This window comes from Cydia strobilella, chromosome 17 (genome assembly GCF_947568885.1).
Source record: "Cydia strobilella chromosome 17, ilCydStro3.1, whole genome shotgun sequence".
Taxonomy (NCBI): domain Eukaryota; kingdom Metazoa; phylum Arthropoda; class Insecta; order Lepidoptera; family Tortricidae; genus Cydia; species Cydia strobilella.
The window spans coordinates 16,069,393-16,089,077 of record NC_086057.1 but is presented as its reverse complement, the minus strand read 5'-3'; the positions used below and the strand labels follow the sequence as shown (position 1 = coordinate 16,089,077).

At 40.1% G+C, this 19,685-nt stretch overlaps 2 protein-coding genes across 2 annotated transcripts; both read right to left on the bottom strand.

Annotated features, from left to right (window-relative positions):
- Positions 1-2,496: 2,496 nt before the first annotated feature.
- On the bottom strand, positions 2,497-12,502 carry LOC134749118 (cytochrome P450 6k1-like). Its single transcript, XM_063684022.1, has 9 exons — positions 12,338-12,502; positions 11,362-11,562; positions 9,380-9,532; positions 7,925-8,109; positions 7,214-7,362; positions 5,570-5,688; positions 4,597-4,702; positions 3,156-3,404; positions 2,497-2,669 (listed from the first exon to the last, which is right to left on the bottom strand). Exons 1-9 carry the CDS (start codon positions 12,494-12,496, stop codon positions 2,497-2,499), a joined length of 1,494 nt encoding a protein of 497 aa, XP_063540092.1. The 5' UTR covers positions 12,497-12,502.
- Positions 12,503-15,081: 2,579 nt separating this feature from the next.
- On the bottom strand, positions 15,082-15,504 carry LOC134749117 (uncharacterized). The gene has a single exon (XM_063684021.1). The coding sequence runs from the start codon at positions 15,502-15,504 to the stop codon at positions 15,082-15,084; it is 423 nt and encodes a 140-aa protein (XP_063540091.1).
- Positions 15,505-19,685: the final 4,181 nt, after the last annotated feature.

Genomic DNA, 19,685 nt, shown 5'->3' with positions numbered 1-19,685 from the left:
TCGAGGTAACGAGAACAATGAAATGTTTAAAAAGTTTATTTGGAACTGGGTTTATAAGGATTAGTTTGAGATGGAAAATGTGAAGCGATAGCTGGAACCCTATACTTGTTAAATTTTTGGGGTTTCGTACCTAAAGGGTAAAAACGGGACCCATTACTAAGACTCCACAGTCCACTGTACGGGTATCTGTCTGTCACCAGGCTGTATCTAATGAACCGTGATAGCTAGACAGATGAAATTTTTACAAATGATGTATTTCTGTTGCCGCTATAACAATAAATACTAAAAACTAAAAATTCAATTACTTCAACTTCAACTTCAAAAATCGTTTATTCAAGTAAGCTTAATAATAAATTAATAAGCACTTTTGACATGTCATACAAAATATAAGTAAAAATTACAATCATTAATAATAATAAAAAATAATAATAATAATAAACAATACAATTGGCAACAATTAACAACAAATTAAAAGATAATGTCAAACATACATAAAAGGAATAGGAGTCAGCAGAGTACAATAAAATATAAATATTAAAAGTGCAAAAAAAGGCACAAGTCAACTCAGTCCCAGGCATTTTTGTCATTAATATAATCCTTGATATTATAATAAGCTTTACCAATTAATTTACTCTTAATATGTTTTTTGAATCTATGCAATGGAAGTTCAGTTACACTACTTGGCAGTTTATTGTAGAACCGTACACAGTTACCCTTATGAGAGTTTTTGATCTTTTGCAGCCGTGTAGTTGGCACTGCTAGTTTGTCCTTGTTTCTGGTATTAATGTTATGAATGTCACAATTTCTTTTAAAGTTATCTATATGTTTATGAACATATACAATATTTTCATAAATATATTGGGAGTATACAGTCAATATATTAATCTCCATGAACTTATTTCTAAGCGATTCTCTAGCACTCATTTTATAAATAAAACGTATGGCGCGCTTTTGCAGTACAAAAATGGCATTGACATCAGCAGCACTACCCCAAAGCAAGATGCCGTATGACATGATGCTATGAAAGTAGGCAAAGTATACCAATCTAGCTGTCATTTCATCTGTTAGGTGACGTATTTTACATACTGCAAACGCTGCAGAACTGAGCTTGTTTGCGAGAACATTTATGTGGGAACCCCATTGCAGCTTGGCATTAGTATACGGAACCCTAAAGGAAAAAATTAAAAAAGTTACGCTTCCGGCAGGACTTGAACCCGCAACCTCCCTATACTTGTGTTCAGAATTAGAGTTAATTAGAAGGGAAAAAAGTCAGGAAATTAAAACGGAACAAAGGATATATGATGCGACGCGCGAAACTTGCGACGGATTAAATGGCCATCGAGCGGGTTTTCACATTTTATCTAATTTAGGAACTGTGTGGCTACCACTAGTTTGACACTGACATAAACGCTAGTGAACGTAACTTACTTTCTATGCATCTCGCTCGTATTGAGATATTAGTGCGAGCGAGATGTATACAACAGTAGATTGTGTCACAAGGGAGCAAAATGACTTATTTACGGCGAGGGCGTACAATTGAATTGTAAACGAAGCGAAGGATCCTATAATAGAATCCCGAGAGTAGCGAGGGGTTTTAAAGTAGAATCCTGAGCGTAGTGAGGGATTCAAGTGTGTTACGCCCAAGATGAAAATAATTTTGCTACCATGTGACACATATTGCTTTTCACATCATCTATAAGGTAATTGTAATGTTTAAAACTATTATTTAAGCTAAAAATAATAATGTGATAAAAATGTAAAAATTGTGTGCTAGAACAGAAAAGTGTTACTTTGATCCCTCCTAGCAGGGAAGAAAAATGCCACTTTGATCACTCCTAGCAGGTAGAAAAAGCCCTTTTTCAAATTGGTGATGTGAAAAGTAAATTACGTAGACATTAGCGTATATGTCAGTGTTGACACTGTCAGTGACTCATGGTATGGGGACTGTTTGTTAAAAACCAATAGAATCACTTTTTGTTTTCCTCGCTCAGCGTGCAGTGATTCTATTGGTTCTTAAAAACACATCCCTCGCAACGCATCCTCGCACATCCCTGGTCAAAACGCAGCCTTTATGTGGTCGTTCTAAAAACATGCATCCCGCACCGGAACGGTGCACATGAATTTTGAATAGTTCCTCTCGACATTATTATCGTGTCAATTAATCTGCCAATTAAGCGCTAATGAGGCTTACGATTAATGTCAAAACTGTGCTAATTAGCCGATTATTGTATTAGGTACCACTAGATATACGTGATATTTAGCGAGATGAGGATTGTGTTTTGGTTTTAGTGCTCCTTCCCATGCCCATTTATACCAAAATTCTAGATAACGAAGTTCGGAGTTTTATTTTTAATTTACGTTCGATACAACTTTTCAAAATCTTATTTCAGTTTCTTCCGCGAATCATTTTTTTCATTGTTTTGTCTAATTGCCTCTATCGCTCTAACTTTCAGAAAGAGTGATCGAGAGGCTAAATTTCGATTTCGCTGTACACCCTCAGTTCCTCGGTATAAACTCGACAGAAATAGGATGCTCCGGCATAAGGAATGGGGCTTTTGGCTCGAAGTTCACTTCGTTTGGCTTCGTAGAGCAGGGCAGAGGCCGGAACTCCATGCTCTGGACGAGCTCTGCTAGTAGGTAGCGCAAGGACATCTGAGCGAAACGTTTACCTGCAGAAGATAATCAGTTCATTGTTATTTGAAAATTTGCATTTTCACACACACATTTGGTTCATCAATGTACTCGTACCGTAGGACATCTGTTATTTAATTGTTCTAAGGGCTCATAGACGACGCGTGAACTCGCATGTTGCACATTGGGAACTATTGATGACATCAAATTTACCCAACCGATCAAACACCGATATGTCGCCGATAAGCTTCAAGAAAGGCGGCTGAGGTGGTTTGGGCAGGTCAAAATAAGGCCGCCTGAATACTTAAGCAACATAGCTCTTAGTTTTACCTTTCCAGGCCTTAACGCCTGTGCGTTAGCTGAGGACGATATCGGGGATAGAGCAAAATAGAAGGAGAAAAGCAGGAATGCGGATCCCGTGACAATACGGGACAAAAGATAGAATGATGATGATCAAATACCGCAATGTAAAGAAACTCGCAGGCGAGTTTCCGCTATGTCTTAATATTGTTCAAAAAACTTACCTATACACATTCTGGGACCATCTCCAAACGGCATATACGAAAAAGGGACAAAATTTTGCTTATTCTCGGGCAAGAATCTATCAGGGTCGAACTTGTAAGGTTCAGGAAAGAACTTAGGGTCATGATGCATGCCCATGGCGTTGATGAAGATGGGGGTGTTTGCAGGGAGGGTGACGGTGTCGGTAATCTTGTAGTCGGTGGAGCAGATGCGGTCCAGCCAGCCCATTGCAGGGTATTTTCGCAAGCTCTCTGTAAAAGTAAAATTGGTTAAAAAAAGCTCAAATATAGACTGTTTTTTTCTGTATAAGGAGTAGAGTAAGTAAGAAGGAAGTTACTACAAGCTTCGGTTCCACTCATGCTATTAAAATATTATTTATACCATTGTAAGGGAAATTTCAAGTTAGTATTTAAATCTTTGAAAATCGAACTTAAAACCTGGACAAAAAATTCGTCTCTTTTTGCTATTTTTCATGTAAAATTTATAAATGATTCAATATTATCACCATCTTTCGACCGATACGATTCGAAAGCGACTGCCATCTGACCTTCCAACCCAGAGAGGAAACTAGGCCTTATTGGGACGGCTATCTAACCTTACTAAGACCAAACATCAGGAAGAATGAGACAGTCTGACGGATCTAAAGTACTCAAAGCTCTTTATACAAGGAGTAGACTCCGGTTGAAGCAAAAAGCTTTGGAAACTTAGCAAAAGAAAACTCCAAATAATCCAAGCAATAACTGGCCATTTCGGGGTCGAAGGAATCCTGGCCAAGATGGGACACGCTGACAACACCGATTGTCATATGTGTGGCGAAGAGGAAGAGACGTAGAACACCTGATGTGTGAATGTCACGCCCTCGCCAGACAAAGAATGAAGGACTTTGGAACAGGCTATCTGAAACCAAAGGAATTCAAAACGCTACCCATGAGCTCCATCATCCGGCACATGGAGATGCTGGAAAAAGCTCTTGAGTAGCTGATAGATCTTTCCTAGGGGGAACTGCACAAAAGATCCCTATGGGTCGAAGTGTATCCACAAGGGTCTCGTAAACCATAATATAAGATAAGGCCTTATTGTAGTCCGGTTTCGTCAGGATATTTTCCTTCACAGAAAAGCGACTGGTGAATATCAAACGATATTTCGTACATAAGTTTCGAAAAACTCATTGATACGAGCCGGGGTTTGAACGTGCGATCTCCGGATTGCTAGTCGCACGTTCTTACCGCTAGGTCATCAGCGCTTCCAAATGTTTAAATATCTGTAAAAATGTCTACTTTTAATGAAATTACTAACTGTCGACACCTTTTGAGTGATATATTAACTCAATCATAACGATATGCATAAAAGTAAATTTATTAACGGTCCAGGTTTGCAAATAGCAGCACCTAAAAATCATAATTCTTTTTAAATAAGTATAAAACTAAAATAAACGGTATTTACCTTTAATAACGCAGTTTAGATAAACCAATTTCTCCAAATCACTAAAACTGAAGTCAGCACCATCTTTCTTCTTTTTACCCTCACTCAATTCCTTATATAGTTTATCCTGAAAAAAGTTACATTTTTTAAGTTACATTTAAAACTTGGAAATTTTGGCGCAAAAATGGTATTTTAAACAAAAGGTTTGTTTTGATCAATTGACTCAGGAACACGCATTAAAGCAATATAAAATCCAGAAACGACAGTCTGACAATCTTACACATGCAATATGTACAGAGTAAGCTTAATCTAACTCTATGCAAAGTAGGTTAGATATTTCCTCCATAATGATTGAATAGAATAGAATAGAATAGAATACTTTATTCGTAAACACACACAGACAATAGACATACATTAAAAGAACATGAAAATAAAGTGTCACGAAATGGCCCCATCTCAGCATGCTGCTGGCGATTTCCAGCGCTGATCTTCCGATGAGACCATCAGGTGAGAATCACGGAAGGTAACAGACAAAAAGATTGTTGTTTTATGTAAGCAATACAAGGCTTATATTATATATATTATATATATATATATTTTAGACGACCGGTCTGGCCTAGTGGGTAGTGACCCTGCCTGTGAAGCCGATGGTCCTGGGTTCGAATCCCGGTAAGGGCATTTATTTGTGTGATGAGCACAGATATTTGTTCCTGAGTCATGGGTGTTTTCTATGTATTTAAGTATTTATATATTATGTATATCGTTGTCTGTACCCATAACACAAGCCTCCTTGGGCTTATCGTGGGACTTAGTCAATCTGTGTAAGAATGTCCTATAAAAAAAAAAAAAACGATCAGCTACTTTGTAACCAGCTTGATGATGATGATAAATTCCTGTTATCCCTCATTAGGGACATAGGGCTCGCAGAAGAATCCTCCATTTCCACCATCTATTGTAATAGCTTATTAAAGATTAAATCTATTTATTTATTTACCTGTATCTTGGAATTGTGAGCTAGCTCATTCACCATGAGTGTGAGAGCGACTGCAGAAGTGTCGAATCCTCCTTGCAGCATGATAGTAGCCTGGGCGGCTAGCAGGTCATCACTAAATTCTGAAACAAATGGAATTATATAATCATCATCAATATGTAATTTTTATGTAATTTTGAAGAAACATTAGTTTTAAGCCACAGCTATTGCTTTTATATAAATTCTGCTACCACCTATGGGAGAGCGGTGTCTCTTGACACAAGTGTCATTGTACGCTTAAAAAGTGGCACCTGCCCAGTTATAATTACGTTTGTTTGTGCGAACTCAATAAACATTTTTTTTTTTTTTTTTTATAATCATTGTCATCATAATTATTTTTTGTACTAGCCCATGCTGGCATTTATTTGTGTGATGAACAAAGATATTTGTTCCTGAGTCATGGATGTTTTCTATGTATATAAGTATGTACATACTAACTCAGGTAACTTTAGTCCACAACTTACAAACCGATCTATAGTCCAAATTCAAGTTCCAGTAAAATATGGATAAATATTTTTCAAATTATATTGATGTTCACGCGCCTATGAGGCGTGACCTATATTCTTGATTTTGTTGTTGTAGAATAATGAAAACTTGTTATTATAATAAATTAGAAGATTATTTATTGTATCTTCACATTTGTCTTATTGTTTTATAGCGAATGAATAATGACATATATTTGAAATCATAGTTTTATAAGTAGCATCCGCGCTAGACCACAAAGGTTGGATCGCTAACAATTTTGATAATCTAATATTATATAGAAAAAACATTAGTACCTAGCTATATCTAAGCTCCAATATAAATGAAACGAATATAAAACCATAAAGGCTCGTTAATAATCAACGTTAAGAACCATAGTTGTATATATAATAGGACAATAGTTACCTGAGTTTACGGTATTTATCTATATAAGTATGTTTACATAGTCGCCTAGCATTCATAGTACAAGGTTTGTGTAGTTTGGGACTAGGTCGATCTATGTAAGATGTCCCCTAATATTTATTTATTTATTTTTATTTTAGTTTATGGTAGTCAAACGCGCTATTTTAGTAAGCTGTATTTTCGTTATATAATGTATATATGTCACTCTATTGAAAAGGATTAAGTACCGTCAAAGATAGATATAACTCCGTAATAGATGGATACAGTCTAAGGAAAAAACGTGCCTCGAAAATCAAGAAAATTTGATTCTCGTTCAGAGGGCGCTACTAGTTTTGGCCTACAGTCGTATAGATGGCGTTGACGGTTTCGTTTGTTATTTAACAATTTTAACGCATATCAGTGAAAGAACATGGTTCAAAATCATAAAAATAATAAATGCAAATAAAAAAAATCATTTATCTATATTTAAATACATTCTATCGTATTTTTATAAATCTTCATTTTTAGTTTTAAAGTGTGTCGACAGATGGCAGTGAATTTACTGGGGTTACAAAATTTACTATGACAGTACCGCTCTAGTATAAGTTACTCTATGGTACCGTCTACAAGTTGCGCGCAGCTCAGGTGAAAAAGGGTATCTGTTTTGGTACTTTGCTTTGTACCCTGTATCACCTGAGCCGCGTGAAACTTTGTACCTCTTTTTACTAAAGCCTAAAGTTTTACCTTGCCCATCGTCAAGTTTTTCTTTCTTCATCTTAACCAAAGCGTCAAGAAGATCATTGTTTTCAAGGTTGTTGGTTGTTCTGTGTTCAATGATCGTACTCACAGTCTTTCTAAAGAAATCCACACTTTTTCTCGGGAAAAACGAGAACCTGAAAAAAGGAAGATTTTTTGGAAAACAATAACTAAGGGTCTGACTATGAACAACAACTATTTAATCGATCCCGTTAAGTACTCTTTTAAGATTTTTGGAAGTAAAAATATCCTTTTTTTCATTACTGTAATCACGCTCTGCACCAAATTCTCTCGAAACTTTTAGCCCTGTCCCAGGATTAAGTAGGTAGCAGTCATCTACAAAAATATTTGATGATATATGTGAACCCAAAAGTTTAGCATTTATCACATTAATTTAATCAAAGTATGAATACGGATGGATAATAATTAACTTGTTGCTAAGGTACATTAGCTAAGAAGATATTCACACCCTCGCCTAACAAGTTATGAAGGACTTTGGAGCAGGCTATCTGGAACCAAAGGAATCGAGAACACTACCCATGGGCTCCATCATCCAACACATGGAGATGGTGAAAAAAGCTCTTGAGTAGGCGAAAGGTCAGTCTTAAGGGGTTAATTGCACAAAAGATCCCGATGGGTCAAATTGTAATTGTTGTGTAAGGGCTCCCGAAATAATATGATAAGATAAGAAGATATTACCTGAAAATATCCACAAGAGCAGGCCAGAAGAATATGCTGTAAATAGACAGACCGCGAAACCAATCGAATCTCATGAACTCCCGAGTAACAGCACGAAGGGCACTGTCACCAGTGCCGACGGCATCGTTCTGCATGCCGAAGAGGGATGTCCCGATGATGTCGGTGGTGTAGTCCGTGAAAAGAGTCTGGAAGGGGATAGATAATTTATGAAAAAATACAAATAGTTGGTGACAGACAAAGTGGCCAAATATGTTGCACGAGTGCTTAATGATATGCAACAAAGTCGGAGGTATTAACACACTAGTATTAGCAAGCGAACTACCGCTTGACTACTAAGTCAGCGAACAGAGTCTCAGAGATCTTAGATAACGTAGTGTGAACCTTGATGAACAAAAAAACGGCATATTCAACTAGGGAACAAATCAAATTATTTTTTGAAATATTTTTTGATTTGTTTTTTAAGTAGTCACACTACTAAATATAAATTATAAACTGTAATAGGTATCATACACATAAGAAAACGTGACCAAGTCCATCGGTGGCCGAGGCGGAAATCGATCCCGCGTCTTCAGCTTACGCGGCTAACGTCCTGACCACTAGACCACCCGGCCACGGCAGTACCCGCCCCAAACTCTCTGGTGTATGCTATCTTTTTTTTTTTAAGGCTAGGCGCCATTGACCAACTCCAAGCGCGAGCAGTGTGTGCTTGCACCTCCTATACGAATCCTTTACTGGATTACGATATAGCGAGAGAGATGGTACTGCCATCTATCCAACTAGGGAACACATTTTGTTCGGAAGATAACAATAGTCACAATCAAATAACCTTTGCTGCCACAAAAATGATGTGTTACGCTGTATATGCATTTTATTTATGTCACAGGCAGGTCTAGGTCAAATAACGTAGATAACTTTATCGGGTATATTATGAATGTATTTTGTTACCTTTATTTCTGTCGTTTCGTCACCGGTTACACTACCGGTCGTGGTCGCAGATAACCTTGCTGATAACCGTTTGCGGGACATCAATAATCTGCGACTACGACCAGTGTACATGTAAACTATGTAAATTCATGATAATAAACAAATAATAAATAAATATTATAGGGACATTCTTACACAAGTTGGCTAAGTCCCACGGTAAGCTCAAGAAGGCTTGTGTTGGTACTCAGACAACGATATATATATAATACTTATACAAACACTTAAATACATAGAAATTATCCATAACTCAGGAACAAATATCTGTGTTCATCACACAAATAAATGCCCTTACCGGGATTTGAACCCAGGACCATCGGCTTCACAGGCAGAGTCACTACCCACTAGGCCAGACCGGTCGTCGAGAGATGATAGATTCGATATGTGTTCATAACGCGAATGCTTTAAATTATTTTATCGATTATCTTAGTCCGGGTTTCAAATGTTTTAAATATTCCAAAATCGTGAACTTGCCCTAATCTCTGTGGTCTTGTTATTCGCCTTATCTTGCCGTATGCGGTTGACGGTCGCTTTTGATTTAGACGACAGCAGTCCATGCATCGCCTTTAGCTTTGCTGCGGTGAATATGTATGTTATACGCCGCCTAATGTTACTCCATGCTGGATCCTAAAAATAGATAAAGCCCTTGATAAAGATGAACTGTGTTGCTGGTCCTATACCTGAATTAAGATTAGTAAAGATTATTTTTAATTAAATAGCACAAATTCACAAAAAGGTCGTCAATTGTATACAGAAAAGAATAATAATAAGCAACAAATAATTGGGCCGTGCCCCGCTGCTGGCGACACCCTAGGTTAGGTTTTTTAAGAGGCGATGGCGAAATACCGAAATGTACAAAAAATAACAAAAATACAAAATTCTTTATTTTATAATAATTTACATTTTTGTGATACAGGGGATGGAGCCGCCCGGTAAGCAAAACAATGCTTGTGTTGGGAGGCACCGCTCTTCCCTAGGTTTATAAATAATACTTTTTTTTTTTACAGTTTTTATAAGCTTGAGGTACCAATGGTACCATAACTAATGTATAAGAGTGAAAGAGAAAAAATCCTATGCTGCCCAAATTTTATATGAATGTCGCTCGGTGGCGCGTCTATAACTACTTGTATATACTATGTCTATGTATAAAATACTATATTTGTTACAGCAGTCATCACGATGAAAAATGGTATCTTAACTTATCTTGCAATTGTAATTGCTTTTCTTTACTTGCAACACGCTCGCAAGAACCCTGAATCTCCAAGGGCTACCTTTCGGCTTTACAAACCAACTACATACACAATCTTTTAGAGTTTTGAATGATTTACGGATAGTTTCACTAGACTTATATTGACCGGGATATAGACCGTGATTACCTTTTGTATTATTTATGAGCTCCCGATATTTCGATGCAGTTACATGCATCATGTTCACGGGTGACTGAAGATAGTGGGTGGGTGTCAAAGTTTGTGTAGACGGCACTTGATCTACCCTCATTCTTGCGCGTCGGCTGCGTTCGCTTTCAACGTTACCATCGGTCGCATTCACACTTGTTGGTCTGTCCAAAAACACTACACTCACGGTAACACATGATGCATGTAACTGCGTCGAAGTATCGGGAACTCATAAATAATACAAAAGGTAATCACAGTCTAAATCAGGGACCGGCCCGCTATCCCTTATCGGGGTTTTATAAGGGTATTGCATAAGGCTTAACTCACCATACCCTTTGCCAGACGAAACCCTTTGTTTTGCTTTTAAAAACCCTTATATAAAGCTACCACATTTGAGTAATCGGTAGCCCAAATACCCTTACAAAACCCTTATCATCCGCTCACCAACACCTTGCATATTGCTTATAAGGGTTAGCCTTATAAGCAATATGCATATGGCTTCCCTTTAGCATATAAGCGTGCTAATTTAAGTCGTCTACCTTGTTCATAAAGCACACATTACTTCGAATCCGAGCGATCGTCGGCGGCGACGGCGGCGTTCTTTACTAGGCACGTATTTTCTTTCCTTTTCATACACTACCGTAGATATATACTAATCCTGTCTCTTTCACGCAAAGGGAAACCTTTATAAAAAGCGCTTAAAGATAAGGGTAACCCTTATTAAGAGCTAGCCTTATTTTTGGTTAGCTTTTCGGTAAGGGTTAGTCAAAGGTAAGGGTATGAATGGGCTTGCAGTTTAAAAGGGAAAGTCTTTTTAATGTGTTAGCCGTGTTTAAGTGTCGCCCATTAAAAGGGTTTTATCGCGGAAAGGGTTGTCCGGTCCCTGGTCTAAATCCCGGTCAATATAAGTCTAGTGATACACAATCTTATTTGTAGGGCCATATTCCAATGTAAAATATTTCGTTATTTGTTTTTACGTTTAGATTGTCTTCTAAAAAACTGTAGACCAGTATTTTTTATAAAAATGTTAACGATCTTATTGCGAAATTCAATCAAACTCACTCTAATGGTGAAAATGTTAAGCCCCCCAACAGGATCCGACTTTCCGGACGCCAAATATCTGTTGCGAAAGAGGTCACTATCGGACAGCAGGATACGCTTCGAAACCTCAGGATCCGCTACCACCAGGACAGGCTGCCGGAATACCCAGATACCAGTTAATGGGGCTTGAAACTTTGCGTGTAGATCACGCATCCATATACCCTGAAAAAATACGTTATATACACGGTGTTACTTGAGCCACTCAAAGACAGAAGATGCACTATAGAAACCACACGTTGGAAGGGACCAATTGGAAAAAGGAATGCTGGTCGACCAAACACACGGTGGGCTGATGATATCACACAAGTGACAGGAGCCGACTGGATTAAGTTGGGCAAGGACAGGGAGGCATGGAAGAGGATGGAGGAGGCCTTTACCCAGAAGGGGTCCATATTTAATTAAACGAGTTTTGTGCGACGTTCCCAGACTGATCTGGTGTAAGGATTCGGTAGGATCCCTTGGGACTCCCAAATTACAAAACAGTGAGATCGCAGGCTGGAGCACTCTTAACTTGTGGCGGTTCTTCTTCATGATTGGATGTTGGGTTTGTAACTTACCTACATACATCTTGGGAAGGATCTTGGGTTTGAAAAAATTGCGTGTTTGCAGCCAGAAAACTCAGTTTGTAGCAGGCCTCTTTGGTATACTTTGTTATACTCTGACATGGTATAAGGGAGAGGTAGAAACGGGAGTTGGAAGGGGCAGACCTCGGCGGACTTTTCAACAGATCAGATCGGGGAAATCCTGAAGAAAGGCCAGGTCAAGAGCACCCTAAACCGGCGAGCGTGTATGAGGAATGTTATGAAAGTGATGGAAGCGAAAGAGGTATGCCAGGATCGTAGCAAGTGAAAATCCGTGATCTCTGCCTACCCCTCCGGGAAATAGGCGTGATTATATATGTATATATGTATGGTATATTTGTGTATTTTGTACCCACCACATTCTGTTTGAAGAAGCAGTCGAAGTTACCCAGCAATGGGTGTGGGGGGGAGTGCGGCACACCCCGTTCAGCCCAGAAGCGACTGTTCTTGCGGTGTTGAATGTACAAAATAGCCAGCAGACTGGCAAACACAGCGACTAGTAGTGTTAATAACATCGTGCTGGAAAATCGTAAAGAAATAGATCAGCAGTAAGAGTAAGGTTATTAAACTACGATACCTATAGAATGTGTGGCCTGTAATAGGAGCAAAAAATTAAACTGTAGGCTGTACTCCTCATACCAACCAACATTTGTTCAGCGACTTTTAAAAATAACTTGTGTTTTGATTACACACTAAAGTTTTTTCCAAGACGCAATGTATTGCGAATTTTGTTATGTTTGAGGTGTGACAGGCAACGTCAATCACAATGATAATGGCGTACATTGAAGGTAATATTTATTTTGTATTAAAAATGCGAAGTTTAAAGTCTTCATTATTTTTAAAAGTCGCTGAACAAATGTTGGTCAGTTTGAGGAGTATAGCCTACAGTTAAATTTTTTGCTCCTATTACTGGCCACACATTGTATAGGTTGATGGGTTTTTCATATCTGTTAGAGAAGTTTTGATAAAAAATAAACGTCTAGGAGAAAGCTAATATATAAAAACAGTAAAAAAAATGAAACTTACCTATTTCGCCGCGCCGTAATCTTGCGTAATTTTGTAATCGGTCATCTATGTGCCAGGCGGCAGTCAAAGGCAGATTTTAAATACTTAAAATCTTTCTTATTATTTTTAAAAGTGCAACGACTCGTTTGTTCTTTTAAATGCAACTATAATAAATTACCGATAGTATTTATACTCCGGTTGTATTTGTATTCTCTGATAAGATAAATCAAATTTGTCAATAAATATAGGCACAACCGCTGCCAAACTAGACATGAAATAACTAGAGCGAACGGGCCGAGGTAGTATTTATAATAAGTATGTTATTGTCCAAATATAATGTCCTTGGACTTGGACACTTATGATGCTCTGGCATGACTTGCGTTCTCACATGCAACTCCATATTTGAAGTAGCGCTACATGTATGAGTAGCTCGGAAAAACGCAAGTCATGCTCATGCTAGAGAGTACCTATTATACATACTTTACTCTTTGCTAGAGAATATATCCTGCCGTTAACCACGTATAGTTCGATGAATTTTATAGACAAAAAAATATATAGTAAAAATGCCGTGCAATCCCTAATCGGCAGTAACGGCTAAAAGTGGATTTCCAGATACTTAAACGCAAAAAAATAGAAAGGTACGCTCAATACTGCTGGCACGTACAGGGAAACTACACACAGAACATTGGCTAAACCAGACTGGACGCAGACAGGCCAAACAAGCCATGCCTGGCATCAACGGAAAGCTCACAAGGGTGCTCCTTCAATTAGGAAAGACCCGACTGAGCATGGTAACCAATGTCATAACAGGTCATGGACTATTTAACAAGCGTCTTTTTATAACAGGTGTCACAGACAGTCCCCTATGCAGAGGATGCATGGAGATAGAAGAAACAGCCTCTCACGTGGTGCTGGAGTGCAGCGGAGTGGCCCCATACAGGTCAAAACATCTCGGATCCCCGAGAGACCTCCCCGAGGTCCTACTCAACATCAAAGGTTTGATAGGTTTCCTCGAGGAGCTGGGCTGGCAGGACTAGCCCACCCCCATGTCACGCAAAATAGGCGCCAGTCGTCGAGTTGCGGAAAATCGCCCGAACTACAATACAATACAATAGTAAGGACCCGGATTACATTATTTTATTGTTAATAATTCCGTATAGGATAGGATAGGATAACAGGATAGGAACTCTGATTTAAACTTTCACGATTTTTACTCATTATTATCAAAGAAATCAAGAAACATAGAAATTTCAATCGAGACGAAGGTTTTAAGATCTCATCCACATGGAACCCAGTCATTAGTAGGTGTAAGCGAAACCAAATATCGAAAGTTGAAAAATCGAATATTGTGAGTGTTGTGTATCGACCCGGTAACATCCCTAGTGCGCAAAACGTTCAAGTTAATAAACAAGACCAAGTGCGGGTAGTTCGAAAAACTCGCGCGCCTAGAAGATGTTGATGTCAACTTTAGCCAGTCTTCTCCGAGACCACGGGGACAACGCCGTCCTCGAAACGTCGGAGGTGGGTTTAATACTTATTTTACGCGATTAAGTCCCGTCGTTGTAAATAATAAGGATATGAACTAATGGCGAAACCTAGTATCGGAGGCCAAGATCCACTTAGGGTCGCTGAACCAGCGAAGTAAGTAATAATTCCGTTATACGTATTACGGAATTACGGAATTACGGCATGGAAGCCCTATTACCGGCTCCACCATAGCTGTTTATACACATTGTTTACATGTTGATAACCCATATCAAACGATATTTGTACACTGATAAACAATAGTGTAACACTGCCCTTTTTTTTTTTTTTTTGTCGGAGTGGGAATGCACTTACGCACGGTGTGTGGGACTCGCCGCTCCTTTTCCCTCTCTTGGCGAGAGGGGGGGAGAACTGGCCCTACCCACTAAACCCACTCCGGCGTTTCAACCTCTTGGCCGTTCGTGAGGGCGCACTGGGATCGATAACATTCCACCACTGCGCCCTCCGGCATCCCCGGCTTGTCGCCAGAGTACCCTCACAATGGAGGGGGGATCAGAAACGCTTGGTCCCCCCCAGACGTACAATGCGGGTTCGACACCCGCTGGCCCTCCTAGGGCTCGAGGCGAGCATATGCTCTCAGCCTTCGACCCTGCCGCCTGCGTCGGAGAGGAAGCGCGTCAGCAGCCGCTTCTCGCTCCCTCTCCGCCTCCTCCTTCTGTGACATGACCTCCTCGCAGAAGGAGGCCACCGCTTCCCATTTCCTCTCGCTACACAGCATCGCCGCTATTATGATGTGTAGCGAGAGGTCCGCCACCCCCGTCGCTGCCCTGAGGGCAGCTCTTTCCACGGCCCAGCGACTGCACACCTCCAGAGTGTGCTGGGCCGTGTCGTCCACCGCGCCACATTCATGGCACTGAGGCCCCGGCTCTCTCTGTATCTTGTGCAGGTAGTGTCCGAAACAGCCGTGTCCGGACACCACCTGCGTCACCCTAAATGTCAGGGCCCCCTTCCTTCTCCCTACCCACTCATCCATTACTGGGAGGATAGCCTATATGGTTCGGGTTCCATAACGGCCGTCCTCCAAGGCATCCCTCCACCTTTCTTTCAGGCGCTCTGCGGCTGCTCGGGCCAACCTCTCCTCCTCCTCCGCATCCATGGGCGCCACGCGCCTCCTGGCCTCAGCCCTCTGCCAGTATCTTTCGGCCAGCACCCCCGCGTCCAGCTCCCAAGGCGGGGTGCCGGCAAGGAGGCATGTCGCTGCGTGAGAGGTGGTGCGGTAGGCCCTCACCATCCTCTGGGCCACCACCCTCTGCGGCCGGCGGAGCAGCGCCTTCGTGGCCTCCGTGAGTCGTCCGGCCCAGATTGGGGCAGTGTAACACTGCCCTGCTTATCGCATGTGGTACTTGCATAGAAAAAGATAAACAATTGCATGACATTTCTCCTACGATTACTGCATATATTATATAACAATTTGCCCACTACTTTTATTAAAGTTGTTGCTGATTTTTGACATGCACGAAAAAGTGTCACGTTGTGGACAGATCTCCATGGTAACGTTGTGGACAGATCTCCATGGTAACGTTACGGCATTTTTACACCACTGCCTAAAAAAAGGAGTGTATTGCTTTCAGCGTTCATGTTTGTATGTATGTGAGTTTTTTTATTCCACCATAAGTTCTTAATGCCTTAACCGATTTAGATGTATGATATATCATTAGAATCCTTACGTCATCCCGGGTGACATAGGCTATGTGACGTTATTATAAAAACAACATGGCGGACTTAATACGCCATATTACGCCACCTTTACAATAAGAACCTACATCTTCGCGTAGACTTTCTATTTTTTATCAGAAAGTTTTATTATTTTAATCAGGTTTACACAAAAAGGTTTTTAAAATATCACGCATATTTTCATGGAAACCTGTAACTATAATATTATGTTTTCGCCTTTAAAACATCCCGCTGTATTCGAAATTAAACTATTGTGAAACATATTCCAAAATATTGCGTGCCTGAGGAAGGATTCCCGACGAATCCGAAACATGTCCCCAAAGACAACTAAAAATAATAGTGAGTGAAACCGTACTGATCTAAATATCCCACTGTTTGTTTTAGGTTTCTATTTTTTGACATTTACATGCTGTATATATATGTCTTGTCTATTGAGCATCAAAAGTAGCGGATCAGACTATGCATCAAAAGTATCTACATTATCTGATAGGCCAACAAAAAGGGGACTTGTTTCATTGGACCGCGAGCAAGGCGCAAATTTCGTCAATCATCGACTCGTATAGCGGTTAACCGCTATGTATGATGGACCCTCGTGAACGCCAGCTGCCGCTCCGTTTGTGGGTTGAGGAATGGCAGCCACCGAAACGCGTAACACGGTCTTTCCACCGCGATACAACCGGCTGACGATTTGTTTTATTAACTTTATATCATCTAACAAAGTTTTATCAAACGGGAGGCGATGACGCCGATGACTGAAAATAATTTTCTTTTTTACATGTTCATATGACCAGCTGACGGTCTTTCCACAGCGATACAATCGTCTGACGATTTTGTTTATTCACAATAGCATCTAAACTATCATCTGACAAAGTATCAAGCGGGAGGCGATGACTAAATTTTTTTATAGACTTTATTTGCTGCCATTCCTCAACCCACCAACGGAGCGGCAGCTGACGTTCACTAGGGTTCATCATACATAGCCGTTAACCACTATACGAGTTTTCGCCCGGGAGGCGATTGGTCATGGAAATCTGTTCCTGGCCCGCGGTCTACATGTTTGTTGTAGCTGCAATATTTATATTGACTAATCGCAACGAGGTCAAACGCAGCCCGCCGGCTGCGTGCACCGCCCCGTGCACGCGTGATCCCAGGGGTATTTACTCGCTGCGCGGCAAATAGTTTCAGATTTAGAACGGAATGTAAAAAATCCACGCGGATTTAAATGTTGAATTGCTAGCGTTTAAGCTTTGGTATTTAGGCTGCAAATATTGGTAAACGAATACAGAGATTAACGCCATCATTGTTGGAATGCGATAATCTGTGCGTTATGATTTGTTTATTATGTTCACGATAAGAAAATGACGTTTGAACATTCACCTTCACAGGATGGTCCAAAATAATTTATACTGACTGCAAGTACTAAACTAAAATTAATTAAATTTTAAAAACTGCTGCAAATGCAAAACAATTTATACCATTAAACTATACTCCATGTAGACGTCAGCAAGTTTAAAGCTTTGCTTCAGGATCAGATATGTACATACTATATATTTTACAAAGGATTTATAATTATTTTACATCTAAACGTACAAGAATGCACACATTTAGAAAATTCCGTTATAATTCCCGCTAAGCACACTCATTGCCTTTTCACTGCATTACGAATGAAAGAGGCGCTCAGTTAACCGCGCAGAACGCTGTTTAATAATTAGCTGCGCTTGTTTAAAGGTGACAGTCCATTTGCAACCGCAGCTGCGTTACTGCTCCGACACTACTGCAGCGGCCTGAACGCGTCGGTGTTATTGTCAATTTCCATAGTAAAATGAATGACGATATCGACTGCACGTAATATGGTGATTTTAACGTTTTCCCGACCGCAGCTGCACTACTGCTCCGACACGTCGGTGTTATTGTCAATTTCCATAGTAAAATGAATGACAAGACCGACCGCACGTAGCATGGCCATTTTTGCGTATTTGGTGTATTATTGCAACTGCGGCTGCAGACCGCACGTCAAATCTGTCACCTGCACTGAAATGTCTTTGGTCACAGATATTAGTAGTTCTAAGCAAAGAGGATATAACCACTACGTTCTAAGGAGCTTATTACACCCACGGACAAAGAATTCCGATGGTACAGTCGCCATATATCGCAGATATATCGGGGCGGCCAAGGAGCTCACACATATCTAAACACGCCTTTATTGTCAAGGCGCTAGAGTGCATGTTCAGATATTTTTAGCACCTCGGTCGCTCCGATATATCCGATGGCGACTGTACCTACTGTAAACTTTTTTGCTAATCTATATTGAGCCCTAGGAGGATATAACACAACGGAGTAGCCATTGGCATTCCCCTCTGTCGAAAATAGTCGGCCAATGGTCATACACAATGTATGGACTGACGTTTATCTGACATGGCTATTTTGACGTTACGTATACATTTGACGTTCCCCTCCCCCGCAAAAATTGGCAGACGTTTTTGTACCGCAAATTACAGACGTGGCGGCTCCGTTTGGTAATATCCTCATAGATTGAGCCATGTCACAGAGCCAGTCAGGAAACTAGAATGATAGGTCCGAAAAGAGAGCGTCAAATTCGGAAGTTAACTATAGTCTGGCAAACACTTCGAGCAACACCGGCTTCCGACACGTCGGAAGGGAGGAGCCCAAGCGATATCTTACCGTATAAATCGTTCTGCCATTTTTTACGGAGGAAAACGTGCACACAGTCGCACTTCTCACTCACTACTTACAAAATCCAATCTCTAATGATGACACAAATAAATAGAAAATGACACACGTCAAAGACAAGTCTTGCACACCTCGATCTCTTTATAATAAAGAGCGCATTACACAATTATTGTGTGCAACACGAGGTGTGTGTTGTACGTACCGCGCTAGTTGTATGCATGCACAATTGATCTTGTACCTCGACAGAGGGGAAATAGTGCGAATGCCGACTCCTTTCCGTGTTGCTCGAAGGGCAAACCCAATTTGTCAGTAAATAAGAACAACCACAAAACTACTCATCCATTTCCTATACTATATATATATATACTATATTTCATATACTAGCCCAAGACAAAGATAGTATATGATTCTCTCTGTCTGTTTCAATTGAGACAGTCTCTATATTTTCCTATGTGATTTTTTTAACATTTCATGATAAATTCATTATATAAACTGTTCTTATATTTTTTCGTAGTTTTGCGAAGATAGCCATAAGGCCTATAAGCTCGACAGGGCACGAGCGATAGAGAGGCAAATAGAATACCGAATATTCGGCAAAGTGGCCGAATAGGCCGAATACCGAATAGTTGCGAATATTCCTGGCAACTCTAGTCGTAATATCATAGTATAGTTGGTCATCTAATGTTTGAAATGAGACAGTCCTTTGACAAACTATAATTATATAATGTCGTTTATGGTGACACTTTCTCATTTTGTCATTGCAAAGCCATTCCTGAGCTAAATAAAAGA

Coding starts and splice junctions, on each gene's coding strand:
- LOC134749118 (XM_063684022.1), bottom strand. CDS start 12,496: ATGTTATTAACACTACTAGTCGCTGTGTTTGCCAGTCTGCTGGCTATT. Junction 7,363..7,924: donor GCTCTTGTGGATATTTTCAG/GTAATATCTTCT, acceptor TCCTTTTTTCAG/GTTCTCGTTTTTCCCGAGAA. Junction 2,670..3,155: donor TGGTCCCAGAATGTGTATAG/GTAAGTTTTTTG, acceptor TATCTTCTGCAG/GTAAACGTTTCGCTCAGATG.
- LOC134749117 (XM_063684021.1), bottom strand. CDS start 15,504: ATGGATGAGTGGGTAGGGAGAAGGAAGGGGGCCCTGACATTTAGGGTG.